Source organism: Delphinapterus leucas, chromosome 3 (genome assembly GCF_059928025.1).
Source record: "Delphinapterus leucas isolate spDelLeu-1000000601 "Yukka" chromosome 3, BTC_Dleu_Yukka2, whole genome shotgun sequence".
Classification (NCBI taxonomy): Eukaryota; Metazoa; Chordata; class Mammalia; order Artiodactyla; family Monodontidae; genus Delphinapterus; species Delphinapterus leucas.
In genome coordinates this window covers 116,843,585-116,864,058 of record NC_143131.1, presented here as the reverse complement: position 1 = coordinate 116,864,058, position 20,474 = coordinate 116,843,585, and the positions used below count along the sequence as shown (strand labels likewise).

The window sequence follows — 20,474 nt, the reverse complement described above, 5'->3', positions numbered from 1 at the left end:
ATGATGATATGAAAATTAACCATCCTCCACCTCCAACCCCATCCTCAACCTGGCCCTGCTTTTTAGAACGGCTGGCACAGGAAGAACTTAGTCCACTACAAACAGATTTGTTAGATTTTTAATAAGAACATGGAAATCCCAATCAGCCCTTCAACAAAATTAAAATACAGAAAGTGAAATTAAAAGTATTCTACAGTAAATGACTTTTATTAAAAAAAAAAAATGTAACTGTGAACATATAAACAAGCCTGCAGGGCACTACAGTACAGCCGGGAAGATAGATACATTTTCCAATGTACCTATGGGCCAATGAATTCCATCATTTTCAAATAAATTCTTAATAAAACTCCACTGAGTTGGAAAGTTTTGCTGAAAATATTTCCGGACAAAAAAACCCCCAAAACAAAAAGCCTCATGTAGGAAAGCAAACTTTCCTTCGCATTTGGAACTGTAAGAGGAGTCCCAAGGGAACGCTGGTAATAGATGGAAATGGGTCCTGGAGTCACCAGTGTGTGTATGCGTGGAACACACCAACAGCACAGACATGACAAAGTTCTTTCTCAAGATGGCTGTTCCCTCAAGATAGGACTGAGATGGGATGGGGAGAAACTAAAAGAATCCTACAAAGCCAATTCTTTAAAATTCTGCTTTGGCTGATTTTTGTGCTATAATGGGCAGTTGATTTCTAAAAATCTTATTTCTTCAAAGAGTTTTATCGAAAGGAAGACTAAACGTAATGTGCCTTTCCTCATAATCCAGGAAAACAACTGTGGTATTTCAAAAGTTCTAAAAATATCTACTTTCATGAAATAGTAACTATTTCACTACAAACCTATTTTTCACTAAATACACACATTTCCTAATCCTGGAGCCCCTTGGGAAAAGCAGTGGATTCCCCCTGGGTCCTTCAAGACTCCACTGTTTACAGGAGAGATGGTGGGGAAAGGCTTCACCCGGCTCCCGGGATGGGGTGTGTCAGAGGTCATGTGCAGAGACACCATCAGGCTTCCACCAGGCGTGTTTAAGCAATTAGCCCCCACTTGTACCAGTTACGTGATTCCCCCTACCTCCAAACACATTCCCACTTAACTAGGCACAAGAGAAAAAGAAAAGAAAGGTGTGCCCACATTCCTGGTTTCCACGAATCTCAAATCATGAGAATGTGCAGGAAAGCCCAGCGATATTCAGGCAATTCAGAGTCCCAGAAGGCCACAGGATGGGGATGTGGCACCCTTGGCTTGGAGTCTGAAACTGTGTGTGTGAACAGTGCGACTTTCCTGTGTCAACCTTCAGTGTTGAGGCAGCAAAGAGCGGCTGGAGAGTTTGTAATACTGACCACACTGGCTCCAAGTGAAGGACCTCTGCTCCAGCAGAGAACCCTGCTGTTCCCTGTATGTGTTGTGAGTGAAAGACCTGCTTCACAGGCGAGTTTGGAATTTCTCCACGCCTAAGACCTTGCCAGCTTGGATTCATGAGCCTTGAGGGTGCCAACAGCATCTTTCACTGCGTGATAAATGATGTTCTTCACCTGGAGAGAGCAATCAGCACAGTCAGTTTATGGCAGCCACAGACTGTGTTCTGCAAATGAAAATGTTATGTCCTACACTGACTAAAAGCCTTCTGATTAGTGAGGAAGGCCCTCAACCAGGACTGCATGCTTCCTAAATCAATCCCAAAAGGTGATTTACAAGTCACACAAGATATATAGTCTATATTCAAAAAAGAATGATTTCATCATTTGAAAGGCTATGTAATCACCATCCTCTATATGCTGGGAACTACTGTTAAGCTCTTTATGTGGACTTTCATTTAATCCTTACCATAATACTATGAGGCAGATTCTATTATTATCCCCATTTTACAGATGAGAACTGAGGTTCCACGGTTAAGAATCTTACCTGAGGTCCTGTAGCTAATAAGAATGCACTAAAACAATAGTGGGCAGGTAGGATTTATTGGGTATTTTTCCCTTTTGTGCTTATACATATTTTCTAATTTGTCAAAAAGGAACACACATGTGAAGTAAAAGTTATTAAAATAAAGTGAACAGGATAAAGATGGTTTTAAACCAACACTGTGATTATTTCTGAGGAGGTAGAATGGGAAAGAGTACATGGAGGCTTCAATAATGTAGTTGTTGTATATGTATATATTGTGTATGTGGTACGTATATGATGCTTTATTTCTTAAGCTGAGTTATGGGCACACAAGCCCCCTTTGCTGTTCTCTATTACATTTTTTGTATTAATTCAATAAATATTTACTGAGTACCTACTATGTGCTAGGGAAAAGCAGTGAATAAAACAGTAAAATCCCTGCCTTCATGGAGCTTAAACAGCTTATGTCCTAGTAGGGATAGAAACAAACATAAAATACATAGTATGTTAGATGGTGAAAAATACTACAGAAGAAAATAAAGCAGTGACAGAGGATTGGGAAGTGACATGTAACAAGTAGAGACCTAATGGAGGTGGGGTCTGAAATATGTATGCCTGAACACTTGCATTATATATCTATAATATCAATGTTATCTATTTATCAATGTGATGGTACTTTGTATAAGAACTTTATGGTTGAAATATTCCATAATTTTGAAAAAGGAACAGCAAAACAGATCAAGTTCAGGGTTAAAGGTGATTAAATCTACCAGCAACCAAGAAAAATCTACAACCTCATGGGACACTGACCAAAGAAAACACACCTGAGTCACAGGCACGATGGAGGAAAACAGGTCACATGTGAGAGGCTGGAAGAACGCCTATTCAGATGCTGAAGTTCTGCCTGGGAAATCTTGCTTCCTTACATTCTTTTTCTTTTTTAATGTTATTAAAGCATCCAAATATATTAACAATGAAATTCTGCCCTTCAAGTTCCAATCCATTTCTGAGCAGAGGAAAACCTAATCTGATTGTCCAGCTTAGATCTACAAGTGGGAAACAACTCTTAGGGACATGGATTACAGTCCCTAGCAGGGCTCTAAGGAATTGAGTTTGCACAGAAATTTGCTGTGAGAAGCAGCTTCGGGGAAAGAGGTTTAGAACACATTGCCACAGTGCTTTTCCCACCTGACTGAGGAAGTCAGTCTAGTCAGTTACTAACACGGATACACTGTATCTTCCAGGGGCAGAGAAATAGAAGATTGTCACACTGGAAGTGACTAGGTTAAAAGATTCATATTCTCTAAAAGCAAACCTGAAGAGGACTGATTAAATACTTCCTGGAGGGAGGACTCCATACCCCAGACATGGGTCCCTTAATCATCTCTCTGCAGTTATACTGCCCAGGTAATATCCTCAGAAAGCAGAATGTGCCTCCTGTGTATGTAGCCTAGTAGGAGATGAGAAGACAGGGTTGGGGTGGAGGAGGAGTTCTTTACCTGCAGTTTATCCTCATGGTTTGTATGAGTGTTAGAGAGATGCCTGAATTCCTGAGTCAGGCGGAAACAGTGCTTTACATGCTCTGGAGATACAAAGTCTTCTGCTACTTTTATGCAACTGTATAGATTGTGCACCTGGGAGAGGAAAAGTACAGAGGCAAACATCAGGCACTAGAGAGTCAGCAACAGGTGCAAACTGTCCATCATATCGTTTAAAAAAACACTTTAGAAATACTTATGATATTCCATTTTCATAAAGACAACAAATGCAGAAAGACTGTAAGCATACATTTATAGATGAAAACGTTAGTATTTGCACAGAAAAGGATCTGGAAAAATACACACCAAACTGTTAACAGTAGGCTACTTTCTGGAGAAGGCAGGACAAGGGGACTGAAAAGGGATATGGCATAGGTAGCTGAACAGAGACTCACCTTTTCTTTAATAGTCTCCCTTATTTAAAAATCTTTAAATAAGCATTTAAAATTACATGGAAGGGGGACTTCCCTGGTGGCGCAGTGGTTAAGAATCCATCTGCCAATGCAGAGGACACGGATTCGAGCCCTGGTCCGGGAGCACCTCACACGCCGCAGAACAACTGGGCCCATGAGCCATAACTTCTGAGCCCGCAGGCCACAACTACTGAAGCCCGCGTGCCTAGAGCCTGTGCTCCGCAACAAGAGAAGCGCCGCAATGAGAAGCTCGTGCACTGCAACGAAGAGTGGCCCCCGCTCACCACAACTAGAGAAAGCCCGCGCGCAGCAACAAAAACCCAACGCAGCCAATAAATAAATTAATTAATTTAAAAAATAAAATTACATGGAAGAAAATTAAAAATCAAAAAATAAGTTGCACTTGAAGAGCAATCAGTCTAACCCAGCCATTTATACCTACTGCCAGATTAGCAAGAAACACAGATATAAGGAAACTATGGGAATTGTGGAGCCAGCCCTACCCCCAAGTTGGAACATACCTGGTGTGGGGCTCCAGCAGGTATGAAGACGGCATCTCCCAGGAACTGAACAATGGCCCAGCCTTGCACACCATATTCCTCATAGAGTCGCTTACGTAGGGTCTGGTCCAAGTACCAACTTTGGTCATGAATTGGATCATGATCAGGGGGATTCTCTTGGCCTTGCTCTTCTCCAACCTGATCATGAAACCATGATCAAAACCCAAAGATGGAAAAATCAATAAATACATAAAGATTATTAACAGGATAAATCCAACTTGCTGCAGTAACATCACTGGTGGGCCAAAGTTTCTACTTTATTCAATATCCTCTAAGTGTGGATTCAGCCCTATGGGGCATTTTGACAGAGGGCACAGGTCTTTAATGCCAAGGGACTCCACGTGAGAAACCCTAGGCAGGCTGTCTCAGCATCCCCAGACCCTTTGTCTGTGAGCTGGGAGCCCACCCAGGGACACACCTTTCGGAGCAGCTCCCGGATCTTCTCCGCATCCTTGGCTGCATAGATGTGCCACAAAGCACCAGGTTTCTCCTTTCCATCATGAATCCTTTGCTTTGTCACCTCATCAGCATCTCCCTCATCAATTGTCTTGAGCACCTCTGAAAAGAGCAAAGTGGCACTTTTCAACGTAACCAGCCATTTCAGTACCTCTGAGTGAAGCAAAATGTCCAATTCAAACAAGTTTAGTCTCTACTATTCTCTATCTCTCTGGAGTGATATAAGGTAGAATCAAAGAATCAAAACTCACATTGGTCTAAGCTTCCTACACATGGGAAGAGCGACCCTAATCTTCCATACTTAACAGAGACTCAGCATTTTTTGGAGATATAGTGTCCCTTTAAAACATATTTCCTGCTCAAACTGTGTAGCCATATTTTATATTCAAATTGCAGGTTATTTCCTGCTGTAAGTAGGTGGACTGTATACTTTCTCAAGACCTCTTCAAATTCTAGGATTCTGTGGATTTAAGGCCATGAAGAGTAAAGCTTCTCTGGCAAATTAAGAGGCTTGGCTTCTATTCCTTGTCTGTTATGACGCTTTAAATGACAGCCTAATGGAAAGATGTGCAGATGTGTAGCATCAAAAGCAAATGTGTGGCAGGAAATATACCAAAGTAATGATATTGATTATCCCTGAACTTTGAGATTTTGAGTTTTCTTCTTTAAAATTTTGTTTTCTAAAACTTCCGTAATTAACACACATTAATTCTACACTGAGATAGCGGAGAATGCAATGCAGCAAAATATCACTTTTATGCTTCATCTCTGTGCAAATGACCTGGCTTTATCACCTATTACCCCACAGCTGAACTGGGTGATGGACCAAGGAGGCCAGTTTCCCCTTTCTTCTTTTTTTTTTGTTTGTTTTTGTTTTTGTTTTGTGTGGTATGTGGGCCTCTCACTGTTGTGGCCTCTCCCGTTGCGGAGCTCAGGCTCCGGACACGCAGGCTCAGCGGCCATGGCTCACGGGCCCAGCCGCTCTGTGGCATGTGGGATCTTCCCGGACTGGGGCACGAACCCGTGTCCCCTTCATCGGCAGGCGGACTCTCAACCACTGCACCGCCAGGGAAGCCCTGCCCTTTCTTCTTTATTCCTCTTTGTGATGCTACATACTCAGTGTTAAAGGGCAGCATTCCCAGAGAGGGAATAACTCTGGTCAAAGATACACAAGTACCACTCTTCTCTGCTGCAATCACCCCTTTGTCTGGGCACCTACTATGCATCATGACTGGCAGAGATTTAAGAAAAACCCACTGGACCCGACTGAGGAGAAAGACACACCATTTTACTCCTGAGGCTAAACCTCACCCTGCTGAAGCACTGGGTTCTAGAAATCATACCTTCATCATGAGCACCCTCCCCGATGGGGATCCCAACATACACCATCACATTAACTGCATCGGACACATCTAAGTGAAGATTTGTTGTGCCAACTCTTCTGTCCTCTGCTGTTATCAAGCCTGAAGGTAAAAGGAAGATATGCAAGGTGAAAGGGCAATATTCTGTTGGTTTTTTTTTTCTTTTTTGGCTGCACTGCAAGGCTTGTAGGATCTTAGCTCCCCGACCAGGGATTGAACCTGCGCCCTCGGCAGTGAAAGCATGGAGTCCTAACCACTGGAGAGCCAGGGAATTCCTGAAAGGGCAATATTCTGAAGAATCCATATAGACCCTACAAGTGAAAACATACTCCAAGATGTTCTTAAATGTGTAACACTGGGAGAATGACGTATATCTATTTATCAATAAATAATTCTCCTCGTCCCTTTTCTAGTGTTTTACAACTTATTTCGAGCTCAGTTGACACTATCATTAGCTTTGGCCATCGATCCAATTCCACCCTCCTAAATGATCTCTCCCCTTCAGAAGCAAAACAAATATGGGCATTATGGACACTCAAATGAAGCTTGGCTTTCACAGTGATTTAGGACATTACTGTGACTTCACAAAGAGCTGGTTGGGCAGCATGGTACTCAGACGTCTTCACTCTTATCTTGTCAAGTCTCTTAAAAGCTAAGGATCTTTGGTTGTGCTGTGCGGCATGCGGGATCTTAGTTCCCTGACCAGGGATAGAACCCTCACCCCCTGCAGTGGAAACACAGTGTCTTAACCACTGGACCGCCAGGGAAGTCCCTTGGATGGAACCTTTGAGAGGAAACTTTCTAACTACTGTGTGTGTGTGTATATATATACACACATACATACATATACAGTACTGGGCCCAAAGGGCTATTATGCAAATCAATGGCAGAAGCAAACATATTCTAAACCAGCCTGGATGCTGTCAACTTCTTCAGTGCCTGTCACTTTGCCCTCTATCATCTCTACACATGATCCTGACTACAAATCTCCCTCTATAGGTGAAATGGAAACAGTAGTGTCCAAAAAGGTCAATTATGGCCTCTCCCTCATACCGTAGGCATTGTACATCTTGGGGCCCAAATCGGGCCTTACAAAGTAGCTGGGTAGCCTAGAGGCTAGATTGAGTCTGCCATCTCGTTTGGTATATTCTGGCAGAGGAAGGTTCTCCATCAGATCTTCAAACCTATAAAAAAAAAAAAAAGCATGAAAGATGACTTAGCTTGTTATAGGGGAAAAAGGAAAAGAGGTGGAGTTCACTTTTCTGTGATTACTTTGTGACAGCTTTAGCAAAGCACAAGTCTCTCAAGACGACTCACTGTAGTTCACTAACCTTGTTGGCATCATGTCCCGAAAATCTTCCCCAGGAGGCCAGTCCTTGAGTTTGAGCACCATTGGCTGCCCATCTTCTGACCTTAATCGCTCTGGAAGACAGAAAGCACTCCTACAAATATCTGCTGGGTTGGCTGCTGCCTGATTCTCCAGTGACTAAAAGGTTTAGAAGACTAAACTCTTATTTTCAGACTTGTAAACCCCCATAATGGATAAGGTGGGCTTTGTTTTCCTTAGCCACTGCTTTAGTACATGATAAATTTTTCCATCTCAAAGTGAAAGTGCTCCACACATCCCATGTGATCATGTGCTTAAGTCCAGGTATGCTCTGGAGCCATGTGATTGCCATGAGAGCTACCTGGTTGGCACCAGGATAGAATGCTCCTCCTGCTAAGAGGATGTAATTTGTTATTTCAGCGGTAGGGCTGGGCATATAGATGCTTACTTTGCAGTCTGCTTTTACTGAACCAGATATCAAAGCTACTTACTGCATATGATCTCGAAGCCATCCCAGAAATCCCGAACTTTCACATCGGAAATTATAGCACAGTTCCTGCAGTTCACCAAGTCCACATCCTGGTCTCCAAATTCCTGGCTAAAGGCTTCTGGCTTCCAGAGTTCAGACTTGAGTTTTTTATGTACCCCTGATACCAGCACTGGCTGTGGAAACAAAAGTATCTCAATCAGAGTCACTTAGGAAATACTTAGGTCAGGGCTAAGGGACAGAATAGGAGGGTTTCCTGGGGACAACCTCTTCTCCACAATGATTTATTATTCCCTCCCAGTTTCACAATCTATGGATTTCAACAATGTCAGCTACAGAAAATGAAAACACTTCTACTCTGTTATTACACTTGATTCTCACTGCGGGGGGTGGGGTGGGGGGCACATTCCACAAAAATCACTTCTGCTGCCCTGGTTATCTACCACTATTTTGAGGTGAGAGGATGAAAAGCTGACAAATGCAAATTCTGAAAACACGTCCTCACATCTCAAATGAAAAACTCTCCAGACAATTCTACAACCTCCCCCCCTTCCTCACACCTGCTAATGTATAAAAATCAGGAAGTGTTATCACACTATCACACAGACTTGTATGGTCTTGAAACATTTACCTAGAAGAGTACCACCCACTTCCACCCATTTTCGCCTCACCCCATATCACACTTACGGATTTTCCTCTAAAGGTGTCATTAATGCCAGATCACAACCTCACAGGAATTTCAACTGCCCTTTTAAGAACACAGAGCTACACAGCTGAGAAATAAAAAGATCCACAATGTATTTTTAGGAATCTTCTGACTTTTAAAAATCCAAGAAAACTCGAAGTAGCAAGGCTGTCTATAACAAACTTAGTATATGTCTAAATCTCCTTAGCAAAGTGTCTCCCAGAGAGAATTGAAACTATCCTGGTAGCTATAGTGGGCAGGCAGACAGCCGACCCTGGGATCTGCTTATTCTTGCTTACCTGGCCTTGCTTCCAACACTCCCGGAAGATCTTCCAATTGTTTTTGTTGCTGGGGTCATGGAGACACAGAAGTCTTCCATCACAGAGCCAGGAGTGAGAGGTATGGGGGTCCAGCACATTTAACCCCATCACCATCTCCTTCACTTCCTTTTGGGTATCAGTCAAGTTACAGGCCCGCTTTGCAGCATCTGAGGTTTTCTTATTTTCTACCACTGAGGCAATGATGTGGTCAAGGAAGTTGGGGAGGCTGGCCTTGTTCTTCACTCCCTGCCAGACACAAACCCATCAGGTTAGTATGACTGAGGCACCATCAGTAGAGTATTCAAAAACAGTCTCATAGTTATATTCACACGGAGCTCTGATCTACCTGATTAAATTTCATAAAAGTTAATTGTAAAGTCTTTTGTAGTTGCAGGGGGGAGCCTATTAAGTCACTATCTTACATTTCCCTAGCCTTCATATTTTGCTTTATATTTATGAAAAAAAAGTACAGAAAGGTCCCCTCTACTGCAGGAGATTTGAGATTTAAGAAATATCTTTGGCATTCAGCCCCGTTTTAAGCATATGCACGTAGACTGCAGGGATCACAAAATGCTGTAACTGAGTGAGAAAGATCATTTATTTTGAGGTTTACACATTTTTTTTGGCCAGCATGCCCAAGGGATATACTTCAATTAAGTAACTGAGGTGACTTATCAAGGCAGTGATTGTTTTTTACCAGGGAGTGTACCCCAATAAACAGTTGTACCAGAGTACCCAAGATAACTATATATTCTGAAAGCAGTCTCCTACTCCCCAGTCCGTCCCCTACCAAGAATCTCTCATTTGTTTCAGCTGGTGGGAAAGCTCAGGCCCAGAGATGAAAGTGACATACCTAAGGTCATAGAAGTGAAGAAAGGGGAGGGCTTTTGTAAACTTGATAACACAATGTCTGAAGTATCACTAATCATGATCTCTACAGAGTATATGTAATCATATAACATCCTGGGAAAATTTAAAAAGAAAAAGGAGAACTGGGAGTTGGAGCAGTACAAATAAGACAGAGCTCAAAGTAATTTTTTTGGTCATTTATCCAAAAGAGAAACAAATAACCCACATTGTACAAGGCTCAACCACCCACAGTTCATCAAATTTCAGTCATTAGTCATAAAATAGAATGAGAAACATATTTGTGTACTTGTTTGAAATGATCTCTGGAATATATAAACTGAAAATACAAAAGCAATGTATAAAAACATCTGTGTAAAAAGGGGGGGAACTATATACATATTTTAACATCACTGAAAGGGCAATCATGAAACAATGGTCACCTACAGAAAGGGAGGCAACAGTGGGAAGGAGACTTTTCACTGTATTTTTAAAATATAAATTTTGTACGTTTTGAATTTATTAGTTCAGTAAATGCTTACTAAATATTTATGTATCAAACATTGTGGCACTAGGAATATAGTAGTGAATAAAACAGACAAAAATGGGGAATTCTCTGGCAGTCTAGTGGTTAGGACTCTGCTTCCATTGCTGGGGACCTGGGTTCGATCCCTGGTTGGGGAACTAAGATCCTGAAAGCTGTGCAGCACAAAAAACCCAAAAAAACAAAACAAAAAAAAAACAGACAAAAATGCCTTTAAGTGGAGGTGAGGCAGAAAATAAATAAAACACAGCAAGTCAGATGGTAATAAGTGTTATGGAAAAAGTGCAGGGCTTCCCTGGTGGCTCACCGGTTAAGAATCTGCCTGCCAATGCAGGGGACACGGATTTGAGCCCTGGTCCGGGAAGATCCCACATGCCATGGAGCAACTAAGGTCGTGTGCCATACTACTGAGCCTGCGCTCTAGAGCCCGTGAGCCACAACTACTGAGCTCAGGTGCCACAACTACTGAAGCCCATGCACCTAGAGCCCGTGCTCCGCAACAAGAAGCCACTGCAATGAGAAGCCTGCGCACCGCAAGGAAGAGTAGCCCCCACTTGCCGCAACTAGAGAAAGCCCGCGTGCAGCAACGAAGACCCAATGCAGCCAAAAATAAATAAATAAATAAATTTTAAAAAAAAAGTGCAGAGGAAACAGACATGAGTGGAGGATGGGAGTAGAATGGACTTTTAAAAAGGGTGATCTAAGAAGAAGGCTTACTGAAGAGGTGACATTTCAGGAGGGAGGAGAGGAAGTTGATTAAGAAGCAGGCCATGTTGTGACATGGGAAAGAGAGTTCTCGGTGGAGAAAAAGACAAGTGCAAAGGCTCTGAAGAGAAAGCATGCCTGGCCATGTTCAAGAAACAGCAAGAAGGTGGGTGTGGCCGGAGCAGAGTGAACAAGAGGGTAGTTGAAGTCAGGGAAGTGAGGGGAAGATAGGGCTGGAACGTTATAGTCCACTGAAAGGACTCTGCTTTTATTATGAAATTGGGAGCCCTCAAAAGACTTTAGGCAGAGGTGATATAATGTGACGTATCTTAAAAGGACCACTCTAGCTGCTCTGTGTAAAAAGGGAAGAAATACAGAGGACCTCTAAGGAGTTTACTACAAAAATTCAGGCAAGAGAGGATGTTGACTCAGACTAGAGAGGAAGCAGCGGAGCTGATGAGAAATGGGTGCACTCTGAATACATTCTGATGATCAAACTGAAAGGTTATGCTAACAGATTAGATACGAAATGTGAGAGGGGAGTCCCAAAAGACTCCAAGATTTTTCGCCGAGCAATTGGAAGCCACTGACCAAGAGAAGCAAAAAATAAAGGAGATGCAGGCTCACAGGCAGAAGAACAGGAGTGTGGTTTTAGAGGTGTTAGGTTTGAGGCGTCTATTAGATACCCAAGAGAGTACAATATGAATGTACTGCCTACGTTTAAAAAAAATTTAATGTCTGTTATTGTCAAGAAAATAAAGTGATTTCTGCTGATGATTGAAAAACTTCAGTCTCAGTTTCTACTGACTTCCTAACATGGCACAAAAGGTTTACTACTTAAAAGGATCTCAAACATTCCCAAAATTTAATATAAAGAAAGATCTTGTCAGCTGGACTGATAATGTGGAGGACACAAGTCAGTCATATACCCTCTAACCCAGTTATCAGATCTCTGATGGTTCTTTCATGGAAAAGCAGCAAAGGCTAGAGTTGTAGAGAGGACACTTACTGCTGAGGATGTAGAGAAGACCGGGGGGAAGGGTATGCCTGTGTCCAAGGGGGTTTGAGGAAGCTTTCCCGGCCCGGAGTGGAGGAGGTCTCGAAGGCTAGAGCCTTCAGTTTTGTTGTTGGAGGCAGTGGGACCCAGTAACAGACTGTTAAAAAGCTTTGGAGTCAACGGAGAGACCTTTGCAGTGGAGTTGAATGAGTCCAGCCCAAAGGGTGAATGAGACTCTTTACTGAGCACCGACCTCAGGGACCCTGCTTCTGTAAGAACATAACCAGGAATAGCATTAGGCACAAGGAATACCCAGCAGGCAACTGACTCCTAAAAATCAGCCAAGTGGGAAAGAGGAAAGACTTTCCCCTCCCCTGCCCCCCAAACTACGTACGGTTTGTCTGGGCCAAGCCTGACGAGCTATGACTATGGCAGGTCTCATGGCCAAGGAGCTCTCCTACTTCTTCCTTTCTTTTCCAGATCTGGATTTCAAACTTCCTTTTGTTCCCATCCATCTTTCGTCTCCCTCACTTTCTAAGACAGTGTTGCTTCAAGTGGGTCTCCAGAATACTTGTATTAGAATCACCTGGAGTGCTTGTTAAAAATGGAGATTCTTGGTCTTACTCCAAGAGATTTTCACTTAATAGTTCTGGTGTGGCACAGGAATCTGCATTTTTAACGATTCCCCAGGTGATTTTGTGCCCACTGCAAAACAAGTGTAGCCCTCCTGGCTAGTAATACTGGCTATCAGGGCCATTTGGGAAGCTTGTTAAAAATCTTATATTGATTCTGACTAAAGAGGTTTGGGGTAGAACCCAGGCATGTGCCTTTTTTAGAAAGCTCCACTTCTAGAAAGAAGTGGAAAGAGATTCCCTCATTTTACATGATCAGCCAGAGAAAGCAAGTGGCATGTTTCAAAAATGTGGATGGTAATGTGTGAGTTTGAAGAATCCCAGAATAACTCAAGTGTTCCACCCACAGGCAGGGCAGAGGCTTGTGTTAATCTCACCTTTTGTTTCTTCCTTAGCCTTCTGAGTTGCTAAATCCGCCAACCAGTGCAGGGCAGAGGAAGGTGGGCCTGTGTCAGGGCAAGGGGGCCTGATGGCTTTTAGCTCACTATTGCTATTTGACGCCGAACTGTCTGCTTTCAGAGGCTCGTCAGATCTGATGTCAGTACTGTCGGCTTTGGCAACATGGTCAGTCTCTGGTTGTGTTACCGATGCAGTTCCTCCTCCACCTGAGAAGGTGGCTTCATTTCCAGAAGAGGCACTAGGGTTTATGCTAGGAAGCTATAGCACAGAACGCCAACATGGTTAAAGTGTTGTCCTTGTGTAGAAAAAATACAATGCAAATAGTAATGACAGCTGACACTAAACAGGTCTGGGAAAGCAACTGTCCCATAAACTGCTATTTCACTCATTCATTAATTTAACATACATTTGTTGAGTCCTACAATGTGACAGAAACTATGCTAGGTTCTGTGGAAAGAGCAGTGAACAAGACTTGAAAATAAAACAGTGTTTTTGTTTGGCATGCCTGAGGCTCAAATTCTGCACTGGCAAATTGGTGATTAGAACTTGACCGCATAGAGCTATTCTGAGGATTAAATGAGATAGTACTGATATATGCAAAGAGCTCAGAATAGTGTCTGGCACACATAAATGCTCAATAAAATGGTTATTATTCTATTATTGAATTTTCCAGATGATTTGCTCTAATATGTCAACTCTACTGAAAAGATATTTTGAGATCTCTCAGCATTAATCCCTGTACCTCTTATTGATCATGTGTAGCATTCCTGGAAAGCCCTCCGAATGTAAGAGGTGTGTGTGTGGTTTTTTTCTTTTTTTAAAATAGCCTCTTATTCAAAATAGTCACCATCACACCAGAATGACCTCCACCTCTGACAAAGCAATGAGAAAATCACTGCCTCTCTGTGAAGGCTTAGGACTGCTTTCAGGGTAGAATGATCCCAGATCAGCAGGCTAATATTCATATTTCTTTCCTCAGTACCTAACATGACAAGGCAGGGACCATGCACACAAATAGGACTGTATTCCTAATTACCTTTTCTGTACTCTTCACCTACACAAGGAACCTGAGGTACAAATCTTGACAAGATGCAAAGAATCTCTTTGTGCTATTTATCAAACAAGCCTGAATTGGTTTTAAAGACACATGAAGAGAAACTCACACCAGTCAGGGGGAATTTAAATCCCTTGAGTAACTTCTGGGGCTCTCTCTAGACAGGCCTCCCCATCCCCTAATTCCCCAGGAATCTGACAGCAGCCTGGGACAACAGAGGTGAAAATGAGGCACTTCCTGGTACAAAGAACTTGAGTTTCTCTCAGTTGTACCTATACACACCACTTTACCTGTGACATCCCATTAGTGACAGCAGGTCTCAACACAGATTTGTTCTGCCGGCTAATACAAGGGCAGTTTGCTTTAATTCCCCACTTGCCCCGGGCAGCATGTACCATGTCTCCAATATTGTAAAGAGCTGGAAAAAAAATAACAATTAACCTTAGAATAATTGTATGTGCCAGGTATTGTGCTAAAGACCTTATTTACATTATCTCTCTCAAGCTTTACCACAAGTCAATGACGTAGCAGCTTGTACCCTCAATTTTTTTTTTAAAGTTATTATTTTTTAAATTTTATTTATTTTTTATTTTTGGGTGCGTTGGGTCTTCGTTGCTGTGTGTGGGCTTTCTCTGGTTGCGGTGAGTGGGGGCTACTCTTCGTTGCGGTGTGCGGGCTTCTCATTGCAGTGGCTTCTCTTGTGGAGCACGGGCTCTAGGCGCGTGGGCTTCAGTAGTTGTGGCACGCGGGCTCAGTAGTGAGCACAGCCTCAGTAGTTGTGGCGCATGGGCTTAGTTGCTCCGCAGCATGTGGGATCTTCCCGGACCAGGGCTTGAACCCTTGTCCCCTGCATTGGCAGGCGGATTCTTAACCACTGCGCCACCAGGGAAGCCCAGTACCCTCAATTTTTGATGATGAAACTGAGACTCAGAGAAGTTAGGTTATTTGCTTAAGTACATAAAGTTGGTAAATGAAAGTACCGAGACTTTAACCCATGCCTATCTAGCACTAAAGTTCTGTGCACGCTTAACCACTAAGCTACACTCCCTCCCTCCTCTAGTAAACGTTAACAAGGTGTCCTTTAGCAGAAACTCTAGGGGTAGATTCCCTGTTGTTCAAGCGTATGTAAACATTTTGAATTGTATACTTGAGATTTACTGTAAGTTATACCTAAAAAAAAAATAGACCAATGTAAACTTTACACAAACATTTAATCAATGCTTAGATCAGCAGGGAGCAGGCATCTGACCACTGCACTCAGGGAGCTCTTCTGCTCAGATGCACTGGGTTATAAAGATCCAGGGGGTGGCTCCCCAAAGTGGAGAAGAATATAGGCAGAGGATTCACCAACTTCAGTGTGTGTATGTTAATGGAACTGTGGAAGCTGGAAACAGCCTATCTGGAGGAATCAATGAAGTAAGCTGCCACAAGACCATTCATTCCTACTGTTAAGCTGCCTTCTTCATGGATTCAAGAGCTTTGATTAGCTTCAGCTGGATTTTTATAAACCTAGAACCAAAGGTCTTTCTGGAAGCCAGGGGACTGGCTTTTTCTTTCTTTCTTTTTTTTTTTTTTGCTGGGCCACACGGCTTGTGAGATCTTAGTTCCCCGACCAGGGACTAAACCCAGGCCCTCGTCAGTGAGAGCACAGTGTCTTAACCACTGGACCACCAGGGAATTCCCGGACTGACTTTTTCTATTCTGGTCCTGCCGACCATAGGAATGTAAAATGACATCTGAAAAGCAACCAACCCCTCCACCCAGAAAGGTGAGGCAAAGTGGGTGCAGTGGCTGCATACAATCTAACATTTCTGAAGATTCAAATTCTCAGGGAAATCTAGTGAGGCTTAAAAAGAGTCAAGCTGAGATAAACCATTTTACCAAATATTATGGTGTGTAAATTACAGCTCAATTAAAAATATCTTTTTTCCCCCACCAAATCTAAAAAAGGAATTCCTTTACCTGTGCCAGGGATGATCTGTGTGGGCATGAGATTCTCTGGTTCATGGGACTGCCCCTTTGCACACTTCAACCAGGAGAAAACCTCTTCATCACCTATCTCTTCTGTCTCTGAAACAGAAATGAAATGACTTTACTTACTTTATGAGGGTCACAAGATGTATCTCTCTCAGTAAGTCAGAGTTTCAGACTTTACAGGCCAATTTTTTCATGGGTCAAAGAAGATAACAGCTAACTTTAAAAGATACTGCTACACTGAGGTATAATTTACATAAAATTAATTCAACAATTTAAAGTGTACACTTCAATGAATTTAGACAAATGTATATAGTTGTAGAAACAGTACTACATTCAGGATTTAGAACTTTTCTATCCCTTCATAAAGTTCCCTTCAGCACTTTACAGTCAATACCGTTTCCTCGACCCCTGGCCACCAACGACCAACTTTCTAACACTAAAATTTTGCTTCTTCTAGAATTTCATATCACTGGAAACATATGGTATGTCATTTGTCATTTGTGTTGGGCTTCTTTCATTTAGCAGTGATTTTGAGATTCATCCATATTGTTGCATTTATCAGTAATTCATATCTTTTTATGTCTGAGTGCTGTTCCATAGTATGGATGTACCTTGTGTTTACCCACTTATCAGCTGGTAAATAGTTGGATTGTTTCCCATTATTGGCTATTATGAATAAAGTGCTACAAACATTCAAGTACAAGCCTTTGTGTGGATATATTTTCATTTCTCTTGGAAATACCTAGAAGTGGAATGCTAGTTTATGTCTAAATTTATAAAGAAATGGCTATACTGTTTTCCAAAGTGATGGTACCAAATTGCATTACTATCAGCCATGTTTAATAAGTTTTAGTTGCTCCATATCCTTGACAGCACTTTTGTACTCTCAGTTTTAAAAATTTTAGCCATCCTAGTGGGGTTGGTGGTTTCTCATTATGGTTTTAATTTGCATTTCCCTAGTAAGTAATGATAGTTTTTTCCCATGTGTTTATTTTCCATTGATCTATCTTCTTTGATGAAGTACCTGTTCAAATATTTTGGCCATTTAAAAACTGGGTTTTGGTGGGGACTTCCCTGGTGGCGCAGTGGTTAAGAATCCGCCTGCCAACGCAGGGGACACGAGTTTGAGCCCTGGTCCGGGAAGATCCCACACGCTGCAGAGCAACTAAGCCCATGCACCACAACTACTGAACCCGCGTGCCACAGCTACTGAAGCCCACGTACCTAGAGCCTGTGCTCCGTAACAAGAGAAGCCACCGCAATGAGAAGCCCGTGCACCGCAACGAAGAGTAGCCCCCGCTCTCCGCAGCTAGAGAAAGCCTGAGAGCAGCAACAAAGACCCAACTCAGCCAAAAATAAATAAATTTAAAAAGTAAAAAAAACACAACTGGGTTTTTTGTCTTCTTGTTATTGAGTTTTAAGAGGTCTTTATTATAGATGCAAGTTCTTTAGCAAATATGTGATCAGCAAATCTTTTCTCCCACTATGTGGCTTGCCTTTTCATTTACTTAATGTCTTTTGAAGAGCAGTTTTCAAATTTGATGATATTAATTTTTCTTTTGTTTTTTGTGTCTTATCTAAGAAATATTTATCTAACCCAAGGACACAAAGGTCTTCTATTTTTTTCCTAGAAGTTTTAGAGTTTTAACTTTTATGTTTAGGTCTGTGATTTACTAGAGTTAATTTTTTGTATATAATGTGAATAAAAATAGTTCATTTGATTATTTGAATATGTATATACAGTTATTTAAGTACCATTTGTGAAAGGACTATCTTTTCCCATTCAATTAGCTTGGCACCTTTGCAGCTAATCAGTTGAATGTATATGAGTGGGTTTACTTCTAGACTCTGTTCTGTTGTGCTAACCATAGTGTCTTGATTACTGTAGCTTTATACAAAGTCTTAAAATGAAGCAGTATAAATCCTCCAACTTCATTCTTTTTCAAAATTTTGGATTCTAGGTAATTTGTATTTCATATAAATTTTAGAAGCAACTTGTCAATTTCTACAAAAAGGCCTATTGGGATTTTCACTGGAATTGCACTTAATTATAGATCAATTTGGAAGAACTGACATCTTAATATTCAATCTTCTATCCGTGAATACAGTACATCTCTCCATTTATTTTTTTTATTTTTTATTTTTTTGTGGTACGCGGGCCCCTCTCACTGCTGTGGCCTCTCCCGTTGCGGAGCACACGCTCCGTTCGCGCCGGCTCAGTGGCCATGGCTCACGGGCCCAGTCGGTCCGTGGCATGTGGGATCCTCCCGGAATGGGGCACGAACCCGCGTCCCCTGCATCGGCAGGCGGACTCTCAACCACTGCGTCACCAGGGAAGCCCTGGTGTGGTTTTCTTAACGTATTTTCTGTTTGAGGATTATTGTTGGATTTGTGGTGTTATAGCTTTTTCATCAAATTTGGAAAATTTTTGGCTTTATTTGTTCAAATATTTTTTCTGTCTCTGCCCTCCTGCCCTCTTTCTGGAACTCCATTTATAAGTTTTGGAGACTGCCCAATATATCCTGTAGTTCAACAAGCCACTCTTCAACTTATAAATTTCTTTCTTCTCTCTGTGCTTAGTTTTTATAGTTTCTATTGCTGTCTTCAAGCTCACTGTTTCTTCTGCAGTATCTAATCTGCCACCTAGTGTAATTTTGGGGGGGAGATATTTTTCATCTCAAGAAGTTTCATTTGGGTCTTTTACAGGTCTTCTGTTTTTCTCATTGTGTTTTCCTTTATGTCCAAGCATATTTAAAAGTTTTATAATAGCTGTTTTAGGTCCTTGTACAATAATTTCATCACTACTGTCATTTCTGGATTTGTTCTACAGATCGTTTTTTTTTTTCTTTTTTCCAGATTACTGGTCATATTATTCTGCTTTTCTGTATACCTGATCATTCTTCACTGAATGCAGAGCTTTGTGAGTTTTATGTTCAGAGTACTGGATTTTGTTGTAATCCTTTAAAGAATGTTTGGTTCTGGTGTGGCATATAACTAAGTAACTTGTAGATGAATTTCATCCTTCCAAGGCTTGCTTTACACTTCATTATGGCAGCTCCAGAGCAGCCTGTATTCTGGGACAGGACAACATTAGTCTTACTACTAAGGGTGTGACTCTTTTGAACTCTATCCAGCGTCTCTCCACTCTGGCTGGTGGGAATACAAACTGTCAGTTCTGTATACTACTCAGTTGATTGCCTTGAGGAAAGCTTCACCTTATGCATGTGATCACTATAAGACAAAAAAAATTTAGAAGATTTCTCCACAGATCTCTGGTGTTCTCTCTGTGTAGTTGTAACCTCTTTAGTACACTACCTTACTCTTTGCAGATTCTGATCTCTGTCTCAACTCATGAGATTGCCAAACTCTATTTTAGTTGCCTTTCCCTGTGGTACAGGATGAAACTGCCTCCGAGCAGTAAACTGGGGCAACTGTAAGATTCACCTTGTTTCTTCCCTTTTCTTAGGGAACACAGACTCAAACTGCCTGCTGTCTAATATCTGAAATTGTGGTTTCATATATTTTGTCTGGTTTCCTTGTTGTTTATGGCAGGAGGGCAATTTGTGCAGAAGTTTATCTTTCATGGGCGAAAATGGAAGATCTTAGCTCCATTAACATGTAGAACCTAGTGGATGTCAGGACCTGTGTTAACCACTTTACATACATCATCTCATTTAATCCTCAAAACAATGCTGTGAGGGACATACTCATATTATCTTTGTTTTATAGACAAGGAAACTGAGGTTCTGAGGGTTTAAGTAGCTAACCCAAGATACCATAGTTGGTATAATAACGGGTGCAAGTAGGATTCAGATCCCAGTAGCCTAAGCTCTAAAACCACTGTTACAATGGTTACACTGTATCTTAGAAGAGGGAAGAATGAGGAAGTGGTGGGCAATAAGGTAAAGCAAAAACAAAGTGAAGCAAAGGATTTGAATAGACATTTTTCCAAAGAAGATAAACATAGGGCCAATAAGCATATGAAAAGATGCTCAACATCAGTAGTCATCTGGGAAATGCAAGTCAAAACCACACTGTGAGGGACTTCCCTGGTGGTGCAGTGGTTAAGAATCTGCCTGCCAATGCAGGGGACATGGGTTCGAGCCCTGGGCCAGGAAGATCCCACATGCCATGGAGCAACTAAGCCTGTGCGCTGCAACTACTGAGCCTGTGCTCCAGAGCCTGCGAGCCATAACTACTGAAGCCCACGCTCCACAACTACTGAAGCCTGCGCGCCTAGAGCCCATGCTCCACAACAAGAGAAGCGACCACAATGAGAAGCCCGCGCACCACAAC

General features: G+C 42.0%; 1 protein-coding gene across 4 annotated transcripts in view; it reads right to left on the bottom strand.

Moving 5' to 3' along the window:
• Window positions 1-104: 104 nt before the first annotated feature.
• Window positions 105-20,474, bottom strand: part of KDM3B (lysine demethylase 3B) — a 59,095-nt gene continuing 38,725 nt past the window's right edge. For all 4 annotated transcript variants that reach the window (XM_022588901.2, XM_022588902.2, XM_089909360.1 and 1 more), the window contains 13 exons: window positions 16,164-16,271; window positions 14,492-14,619; window positions 13,126-13,405; window positions 12,129-12,385; window positions 9,004-9,270; window positions 8,024-8,195; window positions 7,537-7,627; window positions 7,259-7,389; window positions 6,188-6,307; window positions 4,807-4,946; window positions 4,350-4,526; window positions 3,377-3,511; window positions 105-1,528 (listed from right to left, as the gene is read on the bottom strand). In XM_022588901.2, coding sequence (XP_022444609.2) covers window positions 1,448-1,528; window positions 3,377-3,511; window positions 4,350-4,526; window positions 4,807-4,946; window positions 6,188-6,307; window positions 7,259-7,389; window positions 7,537-7,627; window positions 8,024-8,195; window positions 9,004-9,270; window positions 12,129-12,385; window positions 13,126-13,405; window positions 14,492-14,619; window positions 16,164-16,271 — 2,087 coding nt within the window. In that variant the 3' untranslated portion in view covers window positions 105-1,447. The remainder of the gene's footprint in view (window positions 1,529-3,376; window positions 3,512-4,349; window positions 4,527-4,806; window positions 4,947-6,187; window positions 6,308-7,258; window positions 7,390-7,536; window positions 7,628-8,023; window positions 8,196-9,003; window positions 9,271-12,128; window positions 12,386-13,125; window positions 13,406-14,491; window positions 14,620-16,163; window positions 16,272-20,474) is intronic.